The sequence below is a fragment of the Bombina bombina genome, chromosome 1, assembly GCF_027579735.1.
Source record: "Bombina bombina isolate aBomBom1 chromosome 1, aBomBom1.pri, whole genome shotgun sequence".
NCBI lineage: Eukaryota > Metazoa > Chordata > Amphibia > Anura > Bombinatoridae > Bombina > Bombina bombina.
The window spans coordinates 1,488,243,740-1,488,266,488 of record NC_069499.1 but is presented as its reverse complement, the minus strand read 5'-3'; the positions used below and the strand labels follow the sequence as shown (position 1 = coordinate 1,488,266,488).

At 37.1% G+C, this 22,749-nt stretch overlaps 1 protein-coding gene across 1 annotated transcript in view; it reads left to right on the top strand.

The window, feature by feature from the left end:
* Nucleotides 1–22,749, top strand: part of LOC128653797 (ABC-type organic anion transporter ABCA8) — a 669,484-nt gene that overhangs the window by 302,480 nt on the left and 344,255 nt on the right. The window contains exons 13-18 of the mRNA XM_053707306.1: nt 1,689–1,864; nt 2,029–2,148; nt 7,230–7,368; nt 13,860–13,950; nt 14,229–14,368; nt 19,508–19,627. Of these exons, the coding sequence (XP_053563281.1) occupies nt 1,689–1,864; nt 2,029–2,148; nt 7,230–7,368; nt 13,860–13,950; nt 14,229–14,368; nt 19,508–19,627 (786 nt within the window). The remainder of the gene's footprint in view (nt 1–1,688; nt 1,865–2,028; nt 2,149–7,229; nt 7,369–13,859; nt 13,951–14,228; nt 14,369–19,507; nt 19,628–22,749) is intronic.

Here is a 22,749-nt window from a genome sequence, read left to right as displayed (position 1 = left end):
CACTCTCGTATAACACACACACTCTCATACTACACACACACCACAGACTCTCATACAACACACACGCTCTCATACACCACACACACTCTCCTACTACACACACACCACACACACTCTCATACTAAACACACCACACACACTCTCATACAGCACACACACTCTCATACAACACACACACCACACACACTCTCGTATTACACTCAAACCACACTTCATATAACAAACAAATCATACACACTTTCATACAACACACACATACCACACACACTCTCATACAGCACACATGCTCTCATACAGCACACACACTCTCATACAAAACACACACCACACACACTCTCGTATAACACACACACTCTCATACTACACACACACACACCACACACTCTCATACAGCACACACGCTCTCATACACCACACACACTTTCATACTACACACACACCACACACACTCTCATACTAAACACACCACACACACTCTCATACAGCACACACACTCTTATACAACACACTCACCACACACACTCACGTATAACACTCAAACCACACTCTCATATAACACACAAATCATACACACTTTCATACAACACACACATACCACACACACTCTTGTATAACACACACACCACACATTCCCATACAACACACATCACACACACTCTCATACAACACACATCACACACGCTCTCATACACCACACACACTCTCATACTACACACACACCACACACACTCTCATACTAAACACACCACACACACTCTCATTCAGCACACACACTCTCATACAACACACAAACCACACACACTCTCGTATAACACTCAAACCACACTCTCATACTACACACACACCACACACACTCTCATACTAAACACACCACACACACTCTCATACAGCACACACACTCTCATACAACACACACATACCACACACACTCTTGTATAACACACACACCACACATTCCCATACAACACACATCACACACACTCTCATACAACACACAAATCCCACACACTTTCATACAACACACACACACCACACACACCCTTGTATAACACACAAACCACATACTCTTATACAACACACATCACACACACTCTCATACAACACACAAATCCCACACACTTTTATATAACACACACACACCCTCACACCCTTAATATAACACACCACACGCACTCTCCTACAACACACCACACGCACTCTCTTGCAACACACCCTGCCTTAGAGGAAGAATCTGTGTCCATATTTAGGGGTATATATATTAAGCAGAGGGTGCTACATTCTACACCCATCGTTTCAAGCTCGCCTTTTTGGTGGCTGACTGAAATCATCCCGATCCGATCAGGATGATTGACACCCCCTGCTAGTGGCCGATTGGCCGCCTGTGAGCAGGGGGCAGCATTGCACAAGCATTTCACTAGAAATGCTTGTGCAATGATAAATGCCGACAACGTATGTCGAGCTATAGCGAATCATGTCCGCTCGACATTTGTTAAATCTGCCCCCTAATCTTTAGTCCCTTTTCATGTATTTTATTGTCTATGTATTAAAATGTATGACAAGCATACCTTAGACTAAAGAATGTTCCTATATTCTCCTATGTTCTCTACTTATATATATAAATGTCTTAACACACACACAAAAAAATCATTATGTTACTGTGTATAATTTACATGATTAATGCCTTTCAGGATCAGCTACTGTCTACAACTACAATCTATTAGATATGGATCATTTGGATGAGATAAGGAAAAGAGTTGGATTTTGCCCACAGGCTGACATCAAGTTTGATCCATTAACAGTAAAAGAAAATTTAAAGGTGTTTGCTAAATTCAAAGGAATCCCATCAAATCAAGTAGATATGGAGGTAAAGGGTAGATGTAGTAATTTAAACTGTTATAAGATATGATAAAAAACAGTACAAAAGTTGGAGATTTGTATAAAGTTAAAGAATTAAAACAAGATTAACTGTGGAATGTCACTGTCAGTTCTTCTTTATATAAAGTGCATTATAACTTACCTCTTTTGTAGGTACAAAAAGTCATATCTGACTTACAGATGACTGACATTCAACATGTGGAAGCCAATAAATTAAGTGGTGGACAGCGAAGAAAGTTAACTCTTGGAATCTCGCTTTTAGGAAACCCACAGGTAATCTGATATATTGCTATTATTTTAAGTTTTTGTTTTTTTTTGAATATACTTTTTTAATTTTTTTTATAAATGGATTTTTATTGAGGTTCAAGTCAAGGCAAACAAATTAAATGTCATCAAGAGAATACAAAGGAAATAAGTTGCTAAACATCCAATCAATATGGGAAGAAGACATATATTGCAGGTTGATATGACATATTTTGAGAATATCAGTACATATATTACATGATTTTGGGGATTTTTTTGGACCTCCTACTGGTATAAAAAAATATATATCCACCAAAGGTGTTCTTAAAGGGACAGTCTAGTCAAAATTAAAATTTCATGATTCAAATTGGGCATGCAATGTTAAACAACTTTCCAATTGACTTTTATCATTAAATTTGCTTTGTACCCTTGGTGGTATTTTTGAAAAGCTAAACCTAGGTAGGTGCAAATTGATTTCTAAACCGTTGAAAACCGCCTCTTAGCTCAGAGCATTTTGAAAGTTTTTCACAGTTAGACAGTGCTAGTTAATGTGTGTCATATAGATAACATTGTGCTCACTCCCTAGAGTTATTTAGGAGTCTGCACTGGTTGGCTAAACTGCATGTCTGTCAAAAGCACTGAGATAAGGGGCAATCTGCAGAGGTAAAAAATATATTAATATAAACTGGGGAATCGGTAATAAAGGGATTATCTATCTTTTTAAACCATAAAAATTCTGGTGTAGACTGTCCCTTTAAGCGAAAGGCAACCTCTCTTGGATTCCAAATGGTGAACCTCTATTTTAATTACATATATATATATAGTGTCGGTATTATGATAGGTTACAAAAAGGGAATGGGAATATTGTTGTTAAAGTGATACAAAACATCTAATATAATGATTTAGGAGTGTAAGTCAGGGGATACATTTTCCTATGTTTACCAAGTAAACTATTTTCTGGGGGCGGGGTTAGTGGTATATTGTGTAGGAGTGTTTTGGGATAACAAAAAAGTATAAACATAGATCTTATTCAACTGTTTAGCAGTAATTGTTACAGTTTTCTGGGAGCTTGATACATATGCCCCATAGACAACTCTTGAGTTAAATAGCTTCCGTATGGGGGGGGGGGGGTTCTCACATGTGCCATACTCTAACTCTATTATTCTATATAAAGTTTAGAAGGATCTGTTATCTAAAACATTGCCCATTTCTCATATATTACAATCCTAGTGTTAGCTAAGAGACATGTGGCTGGTTGCTTAAGTCAAAGGTTAATACATTAGCAGTTATACTGGAGTACAATCACAGACAAGAGAATATTAAACAATTATTAAGTTAGAGCCTCCTAGATCATGCTGCTTGAACATCTATCTCATAGAATTAGAGCCAAAATAATACCGCATATAACTGAAGAAGTAATTCTAACCTGTTGGATCTGTAAAGGATCATAATATACTAGCAAAACGAAGCTTTAAACAAAGTACGCAGAATGATTAACTTTAAATACAACAGTTATATAATTATAGAACCTCATTCTAACAAAATACCTCTTCAAGGTTCTAGAACATATACAAATTACATACACTGTGGCCAACCTTGAGTTCCTAGGAGCCTAGGGGATTAAATATGACAACCAGCTTATGACAACCAGTTTACAAATCAGCGCAGAGCATCATGCAGTCACTATACCATAGGAGACTGAAATGGTTAATAACATACAGCGGGTTTTAGGGTAATATGAAGCACGAGGACATTTGTCCTATGATCTGTCACCATATCTTCATATTGGTAATGAATAAAAAAAAATCCTCAGATCAGACAACTCCATTCCTTCCTTGTCTGCTCGACCTGTACCTGCCGATCTCTAGATGAAATATGTGGGAACCATGGTTCACATTCCTCCATGCTTGGACATTTCCATACACTGGCCCCTGATATAGGAGCTCCAGACGGGGGCTGCAGTTCGACTCACAGATGTTATATTGGCAAGGGGAGTTCTAATTGATATCAGGGATTTGGAGATCTCTTTTGATAGCTGCTACAAAGCGCAGGGAAGGCGTCTACTCAGGGGCTCCGCGGCCGCTACTTCCAGGGTGTCTAGCTTCAGTGTGTTGACTGATGCCGCTAATAGAACTGATTCTGCCCTAGGTTTCAATGTAGGGCTTGTGGCACCAGAGCAATCTGTTTCCTCTGTAATCACCAAAGGTTGGTCTCTCTGAAGTATGTTGAAGTCAGTGACAGTTGACCTGCTGTATTCAGTCTTTGCTAGGGAGGAAGCAGGACCAGAAGGAACAAGAAAGTTCTGAACTTGGGTAAGGTATGCATTATTTTTGCTGCAATCTCTGTCTTCTCTGCATCATATTTTTGGACATGAGCTCAGGGCCGCCATCAGGGGGTGACAGGGGTGACTCCTGTCAGGGGCCCAATAGGCCAGGGGGACCCCATGAGGCAAGAACTAAAAAAAAAAAAATTTGGCAGCCACCAGTGGGTACTACAGCAGAGTGCTCATTGAGCATGGGAAATGTTATTACAAGGAGTAAAGTATTAGCATTTGAGAGGATTTCTGAGTGTGCACTTAAACACTATGCACAGTGTGAGACAGACTTGGCACTTTGTTTGTACAGTGTGTGCCTGAGTCAGACGGCAGATCACTTTTATTTGCAGAGGAGGTAGGACTTACTTAGCAAATGTTTTTTATTTCTTTGTGCAATTTTGGATTGTAATTTCAGTGTGGTAGTAGTTGTATGGTGGGGCCAGGGGTCCATAAAAGCAATTTTTTTTTAGCAACAGTGTATTTATGATTATTTGACAATGCTGTAGAAATTCTATATTTAAAACCATGCAGAAATGTTTCCTTCTCAATACACAAATGGTAGGTGCCCTTTTGGCAGATATGCATTTTATATATATATATATATATATATATATATATATATATATATATATATATATATATATATATTACATTCCAGTTTACTGCCCCTTTATGCAAGGACTTTCCTGATGCAAGGAGGCATTTTATCTGAGATTTTTACATCTGCATAAAATGTTATACTCTCAGACTAAGATTGCTCAGTGTTTGAAATGAGACAGGTTAACTTAAAACTGTTAAGTTTACACTACAGCTGACTTCATTTTGAAATACATACCAACAAGCCTAAATCCTGCATTTGTAATATGATCTGTCACCATATCTTCATATTGGTAATGAATAAAAAAATTCCTCATATTCAGACAACTCCATTCTTTCCTTGTCTGCTCGACCTGTACCTGCCGATCTCTAGCTGAAATATGTGGGAACCATGGTGCAGAAATGTTTCCTTCTCAATACAGAAATGGTAGGTGCCCTTTTAGCAGATATGCATTTTTTATTTATTTATATATATATAGATATAGATATAGATATTAATTACATTCCAGTTTACTGCCCCTTTATGCAAGGTTTTTCCAGATGCAAGGAGGCCTTTTATCTAAGATTGCTCAGTGTTTGAAATGAGACAGGTTAACGTAAAACTGTTCAGTTTACACTACAGCTGACTTAATTTTGAAATATATACCAAGTCGAAATCCTGCATTTAACCAGATCTGATAGTATGAGTACCACAGCTTATGGTTCCACCAAGACCATATAGAATACAGCATTTTCAAATTCCATAAGTACAGCTCACAGATGGGCACATTTGTACACTATATTTGAAGTGGTGCTCTTGGTTGAGGAAAATGGGGAACACAACAAACAAACTTATGTCAACCTTTTAAAACTACTTTTCTTCATCTAGCCATCTACCCAGATCATTAATGTACATTTTTGAATTCACAGAATTATTTTTGTTTACACATTTACAAATATGATTCTTTAAAAAGTGATCTCTTAATTTCTTCAATTTTTTTTTATCATGCATGTCACACACTGTTGATTTAGGGGATGCAAGGTGCATAAATGTTTCCTCCTGTGAGTGTTGCTGTGGGTGTCTGTGTTTATTTCTTTGTGCTTTGGTTTGTGTCTCTATGAGTGCGTATGTATTTTTTTTCTGTGGGTCTTTCTGTGAGGGTAGGTGTGTATGTCTTTGTGCATTTTCTGTGGATGTCTGTGAGGGTGTGTGCATATGTCTTTGAGCTTTTTCTATGGGTGTCTCTACAAGGGTGTGTGTATGTTTGCCTTTGTGTATTTCCTCTGGATGCCTCTGTGAGGGTGAGTGTGTATGTCTGTGTTTTCTGTGGATGTCTCTGTAAGGTTGTGTGTGTGTATGTATGTATGTCTGTGTTTTCTGTGGATGTCTCTGTGAGGGTGTGTGTTTTCTGTGGGTCTCTCTGTGAGGGTGTGTGTATGTTTTTTTGTGTTTTATGTGGATGTCTCAGTGAGGGTGTGTGCATGTATGTCTTTCTGTGTTTTATGTGGTTGTCTCTCTGTGTGTGTTTGTCTTTGTGTGTTTTCTGAGGCTGTCTCTGTCAGTGTTTCCTTGGGTGTATGTGCACGTTTGAGTTTGTGTGTGTGTGTCCATTGTCTGTTCCTTTTTAGGACATTTTGACCTTACTACTGATTATTCACATAATAAATTTACAGCAATTATACTAGGATGCAAATGTGATGTACCTTTATTTTGATGACTGCAGACTCTGCTATAAGAAATGAATGTATATCTTGAAAGGTGCGTAACTAATTGACGCTGGACAATTAGCAAGTGATTGTTTTAAAAGGCGTGCGCACAAGAGCACCTACAAGCAGTGACCAAGTGCATTACGGCACAAAACGCACCTGTGGAGTGCTCTTGTACGCTCATCTGTCTAACATTTTTTTACCTTATATGTACTGTACCATGATGTTTTTATCCTTTTTCTAAATAAAATGGACGTTTTATATAGCCACTGCTGATTGTGCGCTACTTACCTTTGGATTTGTATTTTAGACTTTAGTTAGGAAAAATGTTTAATACTTTGCTGCGTGGTGCCTCATACATTAATTGGATTATGAAACCCACTAGTGATTTATAGAAATAAATTAATAATACAAATTATCCTACTTTTTTTGTAGAAGCTGGAAGAGGTAGCTGTGATTATGTTTTCTTTTTCATTAATCAATTCAGCTACATGAAAACTAATATATTTTCCAGATTCTCCTTCTTGATGAGCCTACTGCTGGCATGGACCCGTGTTCCCGACATAACATCTGGACTATCCTGAAAAGGCGTAAGGCAGATGGGGTAACACTTTTCAGCACTCAGTTCATGGATGAGGCTGACATTCTTGCTGGTGAGATTCTAAATAAATCCTATTCTATATTTAGACAGTGTCGCCTATAGCCAAAAAAGGCAATATACATATTGAAAAAGGCATGTAACTATTTAAAGGACCACTAAACACAGTAGAATAATATAACCAATGTATAATAAAAAGACAATTCAAAAGCACTTAGAAATTTCAAAGTTAGTTTCATTTTCCTTCCCACTGCATCAGGTGACAGCCATCAGCCAATCAGAAAATGCATAAATGTATATGGTGCCTCACAAAGTGTGCATAATATTAATAGTGAATTGGCAAGTTGTTTAAAATTGTGTGCTTTATCTGAATCATGAAAGTTTAATTTTGACTTTAGTGTTGCTTTAAGATGTTAGAGCATATTGCTAGTTCTTTAATAAGGTGGTGAGAGTCCACAAACCTTGATATTTCCAACAGGAGGCAGGCTAAAAATACCCAATATACCAAGAGATTAAATCCCTCCCAAATCCTAATTCCCCTTAGTCTTAATTTTTGCCTTCACAAATGTAATGCTGATAAATCTTTACAGAAAGGGGTGATCAAACTGCTGTTTGGCCCATTATCCTTCTCAGTAAAACCGTAAATAGGGCATAGAGCTGTATAGGAGTATCAGTGAGAGTAATCCCCCTGAGGGTGTTTTTCACTAGCGTGCCACAGGTGTTGCTGGGACTCGTCCTTCAGCCTCCTTCTGTTGGCCTCATTGGGGTACATCCTTCATCAAATCCTGAGTTAGTACTATCTAACTACGATGGACTCTGCTGTTACTGGGCACAAGATGTGTGCTGAGATAAGATCAATCGTGTGAGTGCTTATATGTAAGTACTTCATCCAAGCTTACAGCCCACACGCTTCTTAGTAGGTACTATACACTAGTACATCATAGCCATGAGACTGTCATGATATGGGGAATACACTGACAGGTATCTCTGAGGTCAAGTGGGAATCCTTGCTGTAGGGCACTGGTTTTCAAACCTGTCCTCAGGCCTCCCCAACGGTCCTGGTTTTCAGGATTACCTTGGATGAGAAAAGGTAAAAAAAACTATGTTTACTAATCAGCTGATTATTTCACCTGTACTCCAGTTCAGATATCCTTAAAATGTGACCTGTTAGTGAAGCCTGAGGACAGGTTTTAAAACCAGTGCTGTAGGGACATGAGAGACAATTGCAGCGTATAGTTTGCATGCCTGACATTTTTCCTGTCAGTGCTGTGTTCTTTTTGCTCCACAGCATTGTGTGCTAACAGATTCATTCTTTAACATTTCTGTAACAGTGCTCTTGTCTTTGTAGGGCCTAATATTGCTGCATTTCTATGTTAGTCTATATGGATGCAGTTACTTTATCTCTATTTTATGGTGTGTTATATGGTCCCTCAGTGTCTATATTAAGGGGCTTATGTATTAGATATTGATCTTTACTTTCCATAGCGCTCCCACATTGCATATTTTTATGGGGTGTTATATGGTCTCTCAGTGCCTATAGTAAGGGACTTGTGTATTAGATATTGATCTTTACTTTTCATAGCGCTGCCACATTGTATAGCATATAGATTTTTTATAAACCTTGTATGTAATATCTTAGTGCTAGTTTATTTCTACATATATTACCTCAGTATCTGTCATTTGTCTTTTTCTGTGTGTGCTACTTGCTTCTGTCTCCATATTCTCTAATATGGATCAAGCTAAAACTGTCCCCACTTCTAATGTTCAATCTGTACCTTCAAAGGTGAGACCTGCAGATGTATTATCTCAAGCAAAATATTTGTTTGCACTCCAGGACAACTATGCAATAGTTGTGTGGATGGTATTGCAAATTCTTAGCCAGTGCTTCTTGCCATTCCCTCTCAAGGTCTGTGTCCCCCTCCAATAAGTACAGTTCAGGGAAGTAATATGGATTTTTTCCTGATTTTAGAGTTTATTTATGATCTACATTTGAGGAGGTATTGGGAACTATGCAGTCTTCAAGTAGGCGCAAATGTCTGGTGCCAAAGAGTAGGATGTCTGCAATTGCTGACCATGCTGCTGGTCCTTCAAAAAGTAAAAGAGTAGTTCTGCTTGCTAGAGAGTCAGATTCTTCTTACTCTGATTCTTATTTAGATGGGCCAAATTTTTTCTGAAGATCAGGATTCTTATTTTGGACAAGATTTAGAGTTTTTCTCATGTCTTTTTTAATTGAAACATTTACAATCTCTCTTACATAAGATTTTATTGAATCTGGGTGTCCAAGAGTCATCCTCGTCTGAGAGTCAGTTGGTCAAATAATGAAATCTGTGGTTTAAGCCTGCAGAGTTTTTTTCCGGTTCCAGACACCATTTCTGAAGTGATTTTCATGGAGTGGGATAAACCTGTAATTCCATTTGTTCCATCTCCTAAATTCAAAATTTTTTTTTCCAGTTGCTGCTAGTCATTCTGAACTCTGGGAAGCAAGTTTTTTTTAATTTAAACCAGCTGTTAGCATTGCCTGTGTAGCAGAGACTGTTACTCTGTGATGTGACTCTCTTTCTGAAATGGTTTCAGAAGAGATTTCCCTTGAGAAGATTCAGGATTACTTGAAAGTGATTAAAGTAGTAAATTATTTTATTTGAGAAATGATCATGGATGTTGTTCACCTTAATGCATAATCTAAGGCCTTAGTGGTGTTAGTTAGTAGGAATTTATGGCTGAAGGCTTGGTCTGCAGAAATAGTGTTGAAGAATAGACTTTTACATTTTTCTTTCAAGGAGAAGACCCTTTTTGGTCCGAGCTTAGACTCCATTATCGCCACAGTTACGGGCAGTAAGGGAGCTTTCTTACCTCAGGAAAAGGGCAAATCTAGCCTGGGACGTTTTCATTCCTTTCGTCGGTTAAGGAACCAGAAGCCCTCATGTTCTTTAACTCAAAAATCAGACTCTCCTAAGTCCTCTTGGAAGCTAGGCAGTTATTGGAACAAATAAAAACCATTCAAGAAATCCTCTTCCTCCTCTTGTAAGATAGCATGAAGGCGCAGTCCCCAGTATTTTCCCAGATTGTTTCTGGTAGGGGCAGATTAAGCCTATTTTAGCAGGCTTGTTCAATTCTGTTTGGGATCCCTCGGTATTAAGTATAATTTCAGAGGGCTACAAAATAGGTTTTCAAATCATACCACCTCGAGTAAGGTTCCTTCTGTCCTATGTTTCCAATAATCCAGTGAAGGCACTAGCCTTTCTTCAATGTGTCGATGACTTGGGACACATGGGTGTGAGTGTCCCTGTACCAAAAGAAGAACAAGGCCTAGGGTTCTATTAAAATCTCTTAATAGTACTGGAGAAGGAAGGCACAATCAGGCCTATCTTAGATCTAAAATACCTTCCAAAATGGAAACATTTTGGACAATCTTGCCATTGGTTCAGAGAGATCAATTCATGACAACAATAGATCTAAAGGATGCCTACCAGCATATTCCCATTCACAAGGATCATCCCAAATTTCTCAAGTTTGCCTTTTAGGAAAAATATTATCAGTTTGTGGCTCTCCAATTCAATCCAGCAACAGCCCCCAGACTCTTCACAAAGGTTTTGGGGGTGCTGTTATTGACAATAGGAGCTCAAGGGATTTTGGTAGCTCCCTATTTAGATGACAACTTAATTCAAGCGCTGTCTTTGCATCTGGCTTCTCTCCATATAGAAAAAGTAATTTGGTTTTTGAGAGATCTTGGTTGGAAATCAACCTTCCAAAGAGTTCTTTAATTCCAAGCACACAAGTGACTTTTCTAGAGATGGTCATAGACTTGGTTTCTATGCATCTTTCGCTGATGGAGAGTCACAGAAACAAGTTAAAAGGGCCTGAACAGATCTCCAAATATCTGCCTTTCCTTCAATCACTCAGTGTATGGAGGATATAGGTTTGATGGTAGCAGTGTCAGAAGCAATCATTTTCACGAGGTTTCCCTTGTGTCCTTTTCTATGCTCAGTCAGTGGAATGGTGACTACTCAGACTTGTCTTAGTCAATCTGTCTGGATTACAAGACTAAACAATCTCTCTCCTGGTGGATATCGCACATGTCTCTAATTGAAGGAACACCTTTTCTAAGGACTTCAAGGGTAGTAATTTAAATAGATTCCAGTCTTTCAAGCTGGGGGGCTGTCTGGGAGGATTAGAAGGCACAAGGAGTTGGTTTCCTCAGAAAGCAAGGTTACAAATCAATCTGTTAGAACTATGAGTGGTCTTCTGGGCATTTCACAGTTGGTCTCTTCTGAAGTGAGAGACCTGCTTTCAGTCTGACAACATCACTGCAGGGGCATATATAAACAATCACTGGAAACCAAGAGCTCCCTGGTGATGAAGGAGGTTTCTAACATTCTAACTTGGGCAGAACTAAATCAGTGCATAATCTCAGCCATTTATATTCTGGGAGTCAGCAATTTGGAAGCAGACTTTCTCCATCGTCAGACATTTCTTTCAGGGCAGTGGTCTCTCAAACAGGAAATTTTTGATCAAATTGTAAATCATTGGGGGAGGCCAGAGATCAACATGATGACCTCTCAACTGAATCACAAGCTTCCAAGGTATTGATCCAGATCAAGGGATCCTCAGCCCTAGCTCATAGATGCATTGTTGGTTCCTTGGTCTTATTGTCTGATGTACTTGTACCCTCCACTTGTTCTACTTCCTTGTGTAATAGCTCAGATCAAGTAAGTAAGCTCTCCAGCAATCCTCATTGCTCCAATTTGACTGCACAAGACTTGGTATGCAGATCTGATTCAGATGTCAACTTTTCCTCCATGTCTTCTTCCATTGCAAAGAGACATTTTGTCTCATGGTCCTTTCTTGCATTAGAACTTAAAGTCACTGAATTTGATAGCATGAAGATTGAACATTTAGTTCTTCGACAAGGTTTTTCTGTTGTCACACACTTATGCAGCCTAGGAAACCAGTTACCAGAAAGATATCACAATTTCTTTAAAGTGTTGCTTTCGTTGGGATTCTTTTCGAATTCCAAGGATTTTGCAATTTCTTCAGGATGGTATAGTTAAGAGTTTATCAGCCAGTTCATTGAAGGGTCAAATTTTGGGACTTTTAATGCTGTACTATAAAAGACTAGATTGCTGGACATTCAAACCTTTGTTCAGGATCTTGTTAGAATTAGGCCAGTGATTAGAGCAGAGTCTCCTCCCAATTTAGGTGTAAATTACACAAAGTTAACTACCTGTAGCAAGGTTTTTGTACCATCTCTAGCTATAAGTAGCGAATCATCCGCTATCACATGTCACTTGCTACAAATGATAGCAAGAACAAGGTAGCAAGAGCTCTTGTAGAGTAGCCAGAGGTTGTGGCTGCCTATACTTTTAATAGTATTTCCAAATACTTTGTAGCTAACAAATCATACAAGTTTGCTACAAATCGCTTCATCTCTTTTTGCTATGAGTGGATTAAAATCTTGTTCAAACTAGTGGAATGGATGTGTCAGTAAGCTATATAAGATTGCATTGTCTTTTTGTTTATTTTTAAATCATCACTTACATTTATTAATCTTTCTTTTAGTATATGTCAAGACACCATTAAATATTATTAAAACCAAATTTAATTTACTAGACATATAATAAAATAAAGTTAGTAGTAATACAAGAGCATTGGCAAAATATACTTATGTTTTAAAATAATACAAAATATAAATATTAATCTTTGCCTTCCTTGTGTGCTTCTCCACAAAATGCTAAAGATGTCAGAGTTATAGTCTTCTTTGTTTATTAATTTTTTTAAGGGCAGCATGGAGATTAAAAGGCTACTGTGGTTATCTTGTCTTTTTAGTTAAAGCAACTGATTCCAAGGGCTTACTTGGAGATGGGTAAAACTCCCCCACCTTGTATCACAGCCCATTCCACTAGATCTGTTTCCACTTCTTGGGCTTTCAAAAATGAAGCTTCCATTGAACAGATTTGCAAAGCTGCTACTTGGTCTCCATACTTTTGCAATGTTTTATCATTTTGTTGCTCTTCGGAGGCTGATTTTGGCAGGAAGGCCTCATTGTCTGGCCAATGATGTACCTACTTATCATTTTTATCCCACCCTCTTTTTTTGTATAGTAAATTCCATAGCTTGGGTATTGGATCTGAAATGTCAAAGCTTCTGGACTCTCACCACCTTATGAAAGAAAAAAGAATTTATGCTTACTTGATACATTTCTTTCTTTCATGGTGGTAAGAGTCCACAAGACCCTCCCTAATTTTTGTTTTAACTGACGGCTCTCGCATGCACCTCATTCAAACTGCTTTGTTCTTACTGCTCTTGTGTTATTCCTCCTTTTCTTGGCTATACGGCAAACTGAGGGGAATCAGAAGGTGGAAAGGATTAAAGCTCTTGATATGTTGGGTTATTTTTTGCCTGCCTTCTGGTGGAGTGGAGTTTATTCAAATGTCAAGGCTCATGAACTCTCACCACCATGAAAGATCATTGCTGTAATAATAAGTTGTGCATGCACAAGACATATCAATAAATTCATGGTCTTCATTTTATTTTGTGTCTTATTTACAGACCGTAAAGCAGTAATCTCCAACGGGAGATTAAAATGTGTTGGGACATCCTTGTTTCTGAAAAGAAAATGGGGCATAGGATATCACTTAAGGTCAGAGATCAGTAAATGTTCAGGCTGCTGGACTAAATAATCCACTATATATTACTATTTATTTAAATGTATGTGTGATTAAATAAATAGATCCTAGATCACAATTAGAATTTATCTAGAATCTATCTTGGCATGCAAAAAATGTTCTTGCCTCTTATAAAATCTATTAGAATATTAGCAATAATATTAATTTAGTTTCTAAGAGTCTGAAAAGTAAGAACAAATTAATTGTCCTCATAATCGCTGGTGATCTGTCATGTGACCGTCTGTATTCTCAGGATGCGGGTGTCTCAATCCTGTGACCATGAGCACATTACATCTCTCATAAAGCAGCATATATGCACCGCTAAGTTTACTGCACGGAATGAAGAGGAACTCACATACACATTACCCTTTGAAAACATGGATTCATTTTCAGGTAACATTGATAACATTGATCAGCCAAATAAGTTTTAACCCAAAACAATCTACATTTTAGATAAAAAATAAATGACTGAGAAAGTGAGGTATTAATGCACATTCATAAACTCATGGCTAGATTTGTCTCTCTATGGTAAATGTATGCTATCTGATTTTTATAAACAAATAGGGCCAGATTAAAAGTGGAGCAGTATTTAGCACTCTTGCTTGAGCACTAATACAGCTGAAAGTAAACTTGTAACGTGCATGGGATAGCAAGTGTATTAGAAGTTGAAAGTAATAAGTTATTAAGGGAAACCATGTAGGACTTCAGATATCACGACCACATAAAATTCTTCGCTCCATAGACTTAAATGAAGAGCACAACTTAAAAAAACGAACACCTATCGATCGTGCTTCAACCCGACACATATATGTATTTATCTCTATGTTAAAGCTTTTTGCAAGACTTTTTTTTCTAACCCCTGAGGCCTCATTTCTTTGAGTCCTTATAACCTTTTTTGAGCAATATTTTATTTTCATGATATTTATTATATAGTGTTATTATGAGTGTAACTGTAATTTGTAATGTATTTCTGATGGGTAGTGTGAATTTTTTTTGTTTTGCAAAACAGTTAACAAGAGCTCTTAAGTTGCGCTAACCCAACGCACATCAACTTTAATTGCGCTTAAGCGATCGTGTTTAATTTCAACTTGTAATACGAGCAAAAAACCTGACACACACAAACAGCTGCAACAAAATCCTTATCACAGCAATAGTTAACATGCCACTCAAAATCTAGCCCATAATGTAAAAAAAACTGTATATTATTATTTGGCTAATGGTTGCTTTGAACACTTTATACATTTCTCAACTTGTTTATAAATTTCCTAATAATGGGGTGACCCACTGAGGTTCATATATGGCTGACATTTAAGAAGCACCGGGCGACCAAGACTTGTTCCAGCAAAACGTTCCACCCGGTATTGCTGCCAGCAATACGCTGCCCGCATTTATCATTGCACCAGCAGCTGCTGGTGCAATGCCACCCCTTGCTAGCGCGTGGCCAATCGCACCCCAGCAGAGGCTGTCGGTTGCCCCAGTCGGACTTGTCCGGGGTGATTTTATTCCACCAATTCAGAGCTGGCGTGCAGGTAAGTAAGCAGCAGTCTAATGACCGCTGTTTCTTAACTATCGGCTGCAGACTTGCTCATGCTAGCCTGCACTGAAGCTTCATAAAGCTGAATCTTGCATTTCGTCTATTGAATGTAATCACTTTGTTAACAAATACAATTTTACCAAGAATACAAAAAGACAGAAAGGGCGCCTCCTAGTGTAGCCAATGGGTATATAGCAAAGAAGTACTGATGATGAAATAATACTCACAACGTGTGGCTGCAAAGATAGTGCAGAGGATAACGATCTGGGAACTCAGCAGTGTCCCAGTATACTGTGCACAAACAAGGGCAGCTCCTCCTGGAATCAGTGGCAGATTCAGTCTGGAAAATGGAAAAAGAAGAGGGAGACTCCTAGTGCAGAACAATCAGGTATATAGACCCCGTAAGAAAATCACAAATAGATGGGTACTCACAATGTGGAGCACACACGATAGTGCAAGTTACGCTTACTGGGTATATTTCAGTTTCCCAGTGCACATATAGATCGACAAAGAGTTTCCTCTGGTAGGTACAAGATTTAATGTGATTATTCTCATCCCACATTAAAGAAACATCCAAAAAATCTATATGGTCTTCTTGTACATTCCATGTAAATTGGATACCCATATCATTTCATATTGACCCATAATTATTTCAAATTTCTTGATAATTTCTATATTCAAATTAAGGGGATGGCCATGGGGACCAGATTTGCTCCCAGTTTTGCCAACCTGTTCATGGGTTTATTTGAAACTAGGTATATATACAACACAAGATGGGAGTCAAATCTGGTCTTCTATGGCCGTTACATCGACGACTTGTTATTTATATGGAAGGGTACTCCAGAATCCCTTAAAAATTTCCAACATGAGGTCAATATGAATGATATGGGTATCCAATTTACATGGAATGTACAAGAAGACCATATAGATTTTTTGGATGTTTCTTTAATGTGGGATGAGAATAATCACATTAAATCTTGTACCTATTTTAAGGCAGTAGATAGTAACAATTTTTTGGACTTTTATAGTAATCATTATTCCAGTTGGAAATTAAACATCCCTTACAGCCAATTTAGACGAATCAGGAGAAATTGTACTGATCTGACCACATATGATATACAAAGTCAAATCCTTAAAAATAGATTTAAGGAAAAACATTATCCAGAGGCACTTATTGAATCTGGTTTCTTGAAAGCACGTTCTCTCAACAGAGAAGACTTTTTTAAGATTAAAAAGAGCCCCATTTGTGATTCACAATATTAAACTACATTTATTACAAGATATAATGATAATTACAGAAAAATAAAGAATATTCTTTCAAAACATTGGGTTCTATTAAAATGGGACCCTATTTTTAAACAAATCCTAGCAAGAAACCCAAGTTGTACTTTTAGAAGAGCACCAACTCTAAAGGAGAAATTAGCACCTAGCAAGGTTGTTATGTGTGGACGGGGTCCAACTTTCAAGAAAGATATGTCTAGAATTCCCTTCACTCAAATTAATGAATCTCAGGTAGGGTCATATAGATGTAACAATAGCAGATGCCACATGTGTAAATATATAACCAATGGCTGTAAAACTGTTATATCCCACAATACTGGGGAAATTTTTAAATTAACACAAAAAAATGACTTGCAATTCTACTTATATTATTTATTGCATAACGTGTTTATGTGGTCTTCAATATATAGGCCGCACCTGTAGGAAAGTCAGACAAAGATGGTCGTAACATCTTAGATGTATTTTGAGAGGATTGGATAAATATAGCACTTCTAGACACCACACTTTAGTACATGGTACCAACAAGTGTGTAATGAAAATTACACCATTAGAAAGTATCCCTTTTATTAATTCACAGAATAGAATGTCCAGGCTCCGTCAGCGAGAAACCTACTGGATATATAAATTTGGATCATTATATCCTGATGGCCTGAATGAGGTCATAGATACTGCGGCATTTTAAGATTATACATATGACACATTATTTTGTAGCCCTACTGGTTTCTAGTACCATACCACATGATTTTTATTATGTTTGGAATCAGTCACTATAATAGCTCGTTATATTCTCATTTTGTTATTTTTTGTATGTTATTATACATATGCTATCACTATAGTTTTATTGCACATATTTAACATATTTTCAATATATGTACGTATACAATGTATACATTACATTATCTTACTTAAATACACATAGCCTTTGAATATGATATTCCTTCTCATAGATATTCGGAACATATTGTCATTATGTGGACCATGTGACCACATTTTAGTATGCACACATTCACCACACATATCTAGTTCATTAATAAAGTTTTTTCGTTTAGCGTTACATACACTTTATTTTTTCATTTACACTGTTTATATTATCAGTTACATTACTTATTATGGATGTTTGATTGATTTATACTATTATACTCTATATATATTCCTAATCCATTATTGCTTTTTATATTTATTAGACGATGACCCAATTTATATCTCTTGTACATAAGCCGGTTTTGATCGCGATTTACTTATTTATGTTGAGAAATTTGTATTATATTAGACATCCCTTCGATCTAGCATTTAGTATTCTATTTGTCACAGGGTTTAAGCTCAATATCTGCACAATGTCCTTTCAGTAGTTATATTTTGCAGTCGATTTATTATCCCTCATTGGTTTGTTTATATTTATTTAGTAGTCATATTTCGCAGTACATATATTTAAAAGTACTGCACTTAACATATTTTTTACAATATCTGCACAATGTCCTTTCAGTATTTAATTTTTTTGCAGTCGATTTATAATCCTTTATTAGTTTGTTTATATTTATTTAGTAGTAATATTTCGCAGTACATATATTTAAAAGTCACTGCACGTAACATCTTTTTAACATTCCCTTATCCACACATTTTTTATAGACATAGATTGTAATATCACTTGATAGAGAGATTCTATTGGCTCTTACTCTCACACCCTCTTTTTTAGATTGACATGTATACACTTTCCTATATCGACGGCGTCAAGCCATTCACAGTTTCACTTCTCGTATTCTGGCACACTTTCCAGTACACTTATTTTTATACCTTTACACTTATATTATTATATTTTTTATTTTATTAACCACATATCTATACATTTTTAGACTACCAACATACCTCGTTGTTAATATATCTTGATAGAGAGATATTATGGGTTCTTATTTTTACACCCCTTTTCTTTATCACGACTGACATGTACAACGGCTTAAAGCTTTTCAAAGCTTGATTCTTTGTATTCTATTATTTCATTGGATTTTTATTGGCCATATTTAGGGATGCCGTTATTTATATTTATAATATACTTATTGTGTTGGGTTACATATTCCCATTAGATACAGGCATATGATGCATGTACGGTTTATTTGTTAAGTGTACAACATTGTTGCCAGCTACAATTATGTTACTTTTTGTATCTGTGTATTAGAACCAATTATACATCACCTGGAACAGAGGGTGTTTCTCTGTTATTCATTGGTCTTAAGCTGTTTAAAAGGAGACTCCTGTTTGTCATCAGTATTACTAGCCTGAGGAAACAGCGTGGTTAACGCTGAGAAACGCGTAGCATGATTTACTGATTTTATTCATAACATTTTTATTATTGTAAGTTGCTATTGTTTGAAGCATTACATAAAGTTTTTTTATTTTTTATACCTGGAGTCTCCTGTTTTTTCTTTCTTTTTTTGCTGCTCCCATCTACTACCAGAGGAAACTCTTTGTCGATCTATATGTGCACTGGGCCACTGAAATATACCCAGTAAGCGTAACTTGCACTATCATGTGTGCTCCACATTGTGAGTACCCATCTATTTGTGATTTGCTTACGGGGTCTATATACCTGATTGTTCTGCACTAGGAGTCGCTCTCTTCTTTTTCCATTTTCCAATTTTACCAAGAAGTAATACAAATAAAATAGTAGAAACAAAATGAATTTGTAACATTGAACTTTACAATTTTTTTTATTTACTTTCTAGATCTGTTTTCACATCTGGACACCCATGTAGGCCAGGACATTCTCAGTTATGGAGTCTCCATGACAACCTTGGATGATGTTTTTCTAAAACTGGAGGGAGAAGCCGAAATTGAACAAGGAGGTAAAACATTAAAACATTTTTAATAGATTAGTGGAGTAAACTCCACATTCTTTGTTATTGTCTGAAGATTTAGGAAGGCTAATAGTGTCACAGTGTCTTTGAAAGCCCCCTAAAATACTACTGAACAGCATAGAATATATTTGTATTTTGTTTGGTATAGACTTTGATTTTTTTTATATATATATTAAATCAAAAATGTATGTAGATGATTAAATATGCTCAAAACACAGTAAAACATGACAGTTAAGTATATCAGTGGCAAGCAAAAAATGGAGAAATACTGTTTGTCTGCAGTTTTAGAATGTTAGTGGAAATTTTCACCAAATAGCTGCCTAGGATGTGTTGTGTTATCTCACATGAACCCTGCCCTGTTCAGGGCTCCTACCTTCCAGCTACGGGGTGTAGCATATACTGCCTCAAACAATAAATAGAACACACTTTGCTCCCCAGAGTCCAGATGATCACAGGTCCCCCGGGAACTATGCAGGTCCGCCTTGAATTTGTCCCCCAGTTTGCTAGTGCGGTAGTTATACAGGCTAAAATGCTTCCTCTTTTCAGCAGCAAAACTGACTAGACACCTCTGGCCAAACTTTTAAATTGGTTAAATAAAGCTCCGTTTTAACAGCACCAAGGAACCATGCCGGTTTGTTCTTTGATTTTGTTTATATATATATATATATATATATATATATATATATATATATATATATGTAAATAAATATATACATATGTAAATGTATTTTTTTTTTTTTTTTTTTCAAATAACCTGCCAAATATAGGCCTAGCTTACAAGTGGACCGGTAATGATAATGCGAGCGCGATATTTCCATTGTGATCCTGTTAACTTTGCTCATATTACAAGCTGAAAGTAAATGTGATTGTGCTTCAAAAAAAGTTGCACTAAACTAAACAAAAACATTAACACAGGTAGCCCTCAGTTTACGCCGGGGTTAGGTTCCAGGAGGAATGGTTGTAAATCAAAACCGTTGTAAATTAAAACCCAGTTTATAATGTAAGTCAATGGGAAGTGAGGGAGTTAGGTTCCAGGCCCCTCTCAAAATTGACATAAGTAACACCTAATACATTATTTTTAAAGCTTTGAAATGAAGACTTTAAATGCTAAACAGAATTATAAACCTAATAATATAGATTGTATCATCATCAAACTAAGTTTAATGAACAAAAACATTTGCTAACAGCACCTAATTAAATAATCACACAACAGACTGCGTCATCATCAAACTAAGTTTAATGAACAAAAACGTTTTTTTACTTAGATACTATTGGGTCTGCACCTATTCTATGCATTTCAATCTGCAGTGATTAATAGGCAGTTAGGCACCCTCACCTCAAGCAGCTGGACAGGAATATAATAGGGAAGTGGCTGCTCGATAGTTAATGTCTGTTCTGTGTACACAGATCAATTTCCGGCCTGTTAAGTTGCATAACTTTGCTGCAAAACAAGCGGACAGCTCCACCTACTGGCTTTTTTAATTAGTGCATTGCTTTCCAAAGCTTTTCAATAGCAGTCACATGACTGAAAAAAAAGGTTGTTATTCTGAAACGGCGCAAATTGAACCGGCGTAAACCGAGGGCCACCTGTGTTATGTTTTTCGACCTACACTATCCATCTCCTACACTATTAATCCTTAACTGCCATAACCCCATCACTATTAACCCATAAACCACCATTACCCCATCTTTATTAACCCCTACTCTAATAACCACTAATACGCCACAACACCCTACTCTTTTAATCCTGCTACTCTATTAACCCCTAAACCACCACATCCCCATCTCAAACTATCCAGCTACACTATTAACCCCTAAACCGCAATAACCCCTACACTACTTAAACCCTAAACCACCATTACCCCCACCGTAATAACCCATACACTACTTAACCCCTAAAACATTATTACACCCACAGCAATAACCTCTACGCTATTGAATCCCTAAACTGCCATAACCACCTACTCTATTAGCACACTTCATCTAACCCCCCAAGAACCCTAACCCCAAAGGAGCCGGATTCAAGATGGTGAGTACAAACTTTGGGGTTTAGCCTTAGTTTTTTTTGGAGAGAGTTTAGAATAGATTTAGTTCAGAGATTTCAGAAACACATGCTCTCTATTATTTTCCTTAAGACCTAAAACTTATAGTACCAATAGACAAAAGGTCCTTACTTTAATATCTTATTTGAGAGCTGAACCTAGATCCTGGGCCAGTACCTTCTATGAAAATAATGACCCCAGTCTTGATTCATTAGACATGTTCTTCCAAGCCATGGCTTTATTATATGAGGACCCTTGCAAACAACTAACTGCTGAAAACTCTATAAGACCTTTCAAACAGGGTAAAAGACCCGTAGAGGACTATGTTGCTGATTTTAAGAGGTTATCTGAAGATACCCAGTGGAATAACATCTCCCTGAGAAACCAATATAGACTAGGGTTATTAGAATTTCTCAAGGATGAGCTTTCTAGAGTAGATCTCCCAGAATCCTTGGACTCTAATATCTCTGACCATTAATATTGACCACCGACTTAGAGAAGGCAAGAAGGAAAAATATTCCCTAGAAACCCCAGTGAAAAGACCTAGTACTATGAACTTCAAAGCAACTAAAGTTACTGAAGAACCGGTAAAGGGCATGAGGTCAAGGACTGCCCCAGTTTGATTAGGAATAAAAGAGGTAAGCCTTATATTGACCCATACTGCTTATCTACCAGTACTAATTCAACTACTTACTGTCAACTTTCTGTTTCCCTACAGTGGGATCAACACCAGATCACTCTGACGGCTATTATTGACTCCGGAGCTTCAGGAAACTTTATAGATTCTAATGTTGTTTCTGTAAATAAAATTCCTGTAATCATAAAAAAAATTCCCCTTGCATTTTGTGTTTTTGATGGCTCTCAACCGGCCAATGGCCCCATTACACACCATACTACACCCATATTAGTAAGCTCAAATTCAGGTCATTCAGGGAATTACTTTCTTTTGATATCACTCCTTCTCCTCTTTTACCTGTAATTCTAGGGTTGAAATGGTTGAAGATACATCAATCCACTGTTAACTGGAAGACCCTCACAATACTTCTTAACTCAGAACACTGTAAACAA